Below are 3082 nucleotides of genomic sequence, written 5' to 3'. Positions count from 1 at the left end.
TGCGCAACATAAAATAAAAGAATATGGATCTAATTGAATTCACATCACAACTGCTTCAACGCAAGCATTAAAAGCTCGACGTCACTCTACACGTCTCACCCAGCCTCAACTTTAATCCACTAAACCCTCTCTGTGCCTCCCTCGTCGACTGCTATCAAAACCAAAACAACCGAAAGAAAGTATGCTATAGATACAAAGCCTAACCGCAAACGCATCCACACGCCGCGACCAAGCTGGGAATCAATCCATCCGTGATGCATGGGGCCAGCTGCTGCAGTTGCATTTACCAGCACTTGCATCGTAGTTGCACCGGCGGAAAGTAGTGCCCACCTATCCTCTCTTCTGCCTGGACGAGTTGGCGGGCATGGCGCTGCTGAGTGCTGGCAAGTGTGTACTTTAATAAAATATAATCGCGTGCCGTACAACGGTTCTTCTCATTCCTCGTCTGGCCAGCAGGGGTAGCTGTAAAACTAATCTGATAGCCGGGTAGTTGGCAGTTCGTTGTCAACGGTCGAACGGTTGTGTTGCCTCCTTTCAGTACGGATATTGCTGATTGTTTGATATAAGATCCCAAGTTCCAGGTGGAGAGCTTAAAGATTGGGGATCGGGAACATCATCATGGCCCCACGGATGACGATGGAACGACGAGTTTTGTGGGCGGGAGTGGTTCTGCTGAGTGGTCTCGCGTGGGTAAACTGCGAGATGCGAAAATCCTGGAAAGTGAAAAGTAGTAATTTTGAAGACAATTTGCAGGCGGCTGTATTGACGCCTCCAGAACCGGTAGAAGTTAAACAAGTTCTAGCGAAGATGCCGAGGTTTGAACAGGATCCAATAAAACCAGATGGTCAACAGGAAGAAAACGTCATACAGGCATTAGAAAAGGAAAGTGAAGCACCGAAACAAGATGAATTACCAACGGTTTCTGAGAAGACGACGGTAAAGAGTGTTCTACTCAAAAGCAGATTGCGAAGTACGTATGTGGCAAACAGAAGTCCTTCGGTGTATGATTCAGTTCGGGAAAGTATCAAAGCCGCTCCGTTTATAGAAGACCACGAATCGGATATTCAGATTGATGATTTTTCTGCGGATGAAATCGACGAGGATGAGTTCGACGTGGAAGACAATCAGCTCGAACAGCAAGAAGAGGAAAAATACGAAGAAGGATATAAAATGATCGAAAATATCCTGGATGAGGTCAAGAGCTCAGCTTCGATGCAGAAATCCGATAACCACGAAGAATTACGTGATCAAGAAGAGTCATTAACAGAAGAAAAAGTTAAGGAGTATGACTTTGGACCGATGCTAAATATGACGATAGACGAACCGAATAATATTGTGAACGTGAAATTGAACGAGCACGTTCTGAAGGAAATCTTCACAGGTCAGTTATACTTTTTTATTTCTCCCAGAGGATGACGATTTTTTAAATGAACCCAAAACATTTTTGAATAAAATATTAAAACTGCCCCCTAATTCTCGACATTTAAAATTTTTGTAATGTGTTAGGCTATGCAATCTTCAACTTCTCAGAACTATGATCATTGGTACGTCTCGGTTATGATATCATCAAAACTCATTACATTCCTCAGCATCATCTGAACTCATTGACAAATGTAAATATTCGTTATTGAGAGAAGTAAAATTAGGAAAGTTTTCGAACCGAAAGTCTCTGAACTTGGTGATTTAGTGTAATTTACAGCTGAATTATTTATATTATTATTCGAAATGTTTCTGCTATGTCATGAATGTTCATGTTCATATTTACCAAAAACAATATGCCAAAGAAAAAAATAATTGTTGATGCAAATAGTTTACTCTAGTAATCAACCGTTTGTTTCACAGGTCGTCAGATTGGCGGCGGTACCAAGAAGCTGTGGAAATACGCCATGCCACTGTTCATACTTCCGTTCCTGATTCAGTCAGCGATAATCCCTTTCATGCTAACAACGGTGAAATTGTTCCTGTTCAAATCATTCATGGCCGGAAAGTTGGCCATCTTCCTATTGCTGTTGGGAGCGTTCAAGAACTTCACCAACAAGAAAGAGAAGGAGGTGTACGTGAAAGATTTGCCAGAGCGAAGGTACGAGCCGTACAACGAGTGGCCATATCCGTATCATTCGGAGGGTGGGAGGCCTGGATGGAACAACTGATGACTAGGAGGGGCCGGTGGAGTTCGGGGCGGTGATGGGATAAGGGGAGCACTCATCCGATACGATGACAAATAAATCGATCCAAATGATGATAGCTTGTAAGATATATTTATTAATATTTTGTTTATATAAGTCATTTGTTGATAGAAGATTATTTATTTTATAAATAAATTTCATTTAGTACTGTATAAATCCTTTTCAGATCATAAGAAATAATCACGAACTATTATTAACTTTTAACTTAATTACTTAAACTGGCATACGATACTTGATTTCGTTTTTGCACAAAATTATAAACTACTTTTGCATTCCATAAGATTTCCAATGTATATAATCATATCGTTATTAAGGGTCGACTATTGAACATAGCATGAGCATGAGCATAGATGACTACAATTCGTAGTTGCTAGTCCGTGATTGACTAGAACGATCGAAATTGCACAGAGAACCAACAAATAGAACCGGGGAGTAGCTTTACATCTTCAGTGTTCCCATTTTTGTAGGGTCAATTAAAGCGCCAGCCGCGTTCTTATGACCATGAAAGGAAGGAATGTTATGTAATTTTGAAGGGCATCTTGGTGTTAGACTAAGAAAGATTATCCGACCGTCCGGCGATTCGGCCGTACGAACAATATGTCAATTACTAATCTTAGCTGTGCATTAGAGCAATTACTTATGGGTCCTGTACACCTCCGGTGGTGCAAAGGGCCGTATGCAAGATCTCCATCCTGAGCGTTGCCCGGCTATCGCTTTAACCTGTTGCCAGGTTAGATTTCCGTCGACTTCTTTTATTTCTTTATTGAGGCTTTGCCGCCATGAGCCTCTGGGTCTGCCTCTGCTGCGATGTCCCGCTGGGTTCCAGTCTAATGCATTTTTACAGAGCTCGTTTCCGCCCCTACTACGTGGGGGCTACGTGGCTGACTCAGCCCCAC

At 42.1% G+C, this 3082-nt stretch overlaps 1 protein-coding gene across 1 annotated transcript; it reads left to right on the top strand.

The window, feature by feature from the left end:
- The first annotated feature begins 307 nt into the window (after window positions 1-307).
- On the top strand, window positions 308-2354 carry LOC134207164 (uncharacterized). Its single transcript, XM_062682914.1, has 2 exons — window positions 308-1381; window positions 1843-2354. Exons 1-2 carry the CDS (start codon window positions 619-621, stop codon window positions 2148-2150), a joined length of 1071 nt encoding a protein of 356 aa, XP_062538898.1. The 5' UTR covers window positions 308-618; the 3' UTR covers window positions 2151-2354.
- Window positions 2355-3082: the final 728 nt, after the last annotated feature.

Source organism: Armigeres subalbatus, chromosome 1, assembly GCF_024139115.2.
Source record: "Armigeres subalbatus isolate Guangzhou_Male chromosome 1, GZ_Asu_2, whole genome shotgun sequence".
NCBI lineage: Eukaryota > Metazoa > Arthropoda > Insecta > Diptera > Culicidae > Armigeres > Armigeres subalbatus.
This window is presented reverse-complemented; position numbering and strand designations above follow the sequence as displayed.

Coding starts and splice junctions, on each gene's coding strand:
- LOC134207164 (XM_062682914.1), top strand. CDS start 619: ATGGCCCCACGGATGACGATGGAACGACGAGTTTTGTGGGCGGGAGTG. Junction 1,382..1,842: donor TCTGAAGGAAATCTTCACAG/GTCAGTTATACT, acceptor TTTGTTTCACAG/GTCGTCAGATTGGCGGCGGT.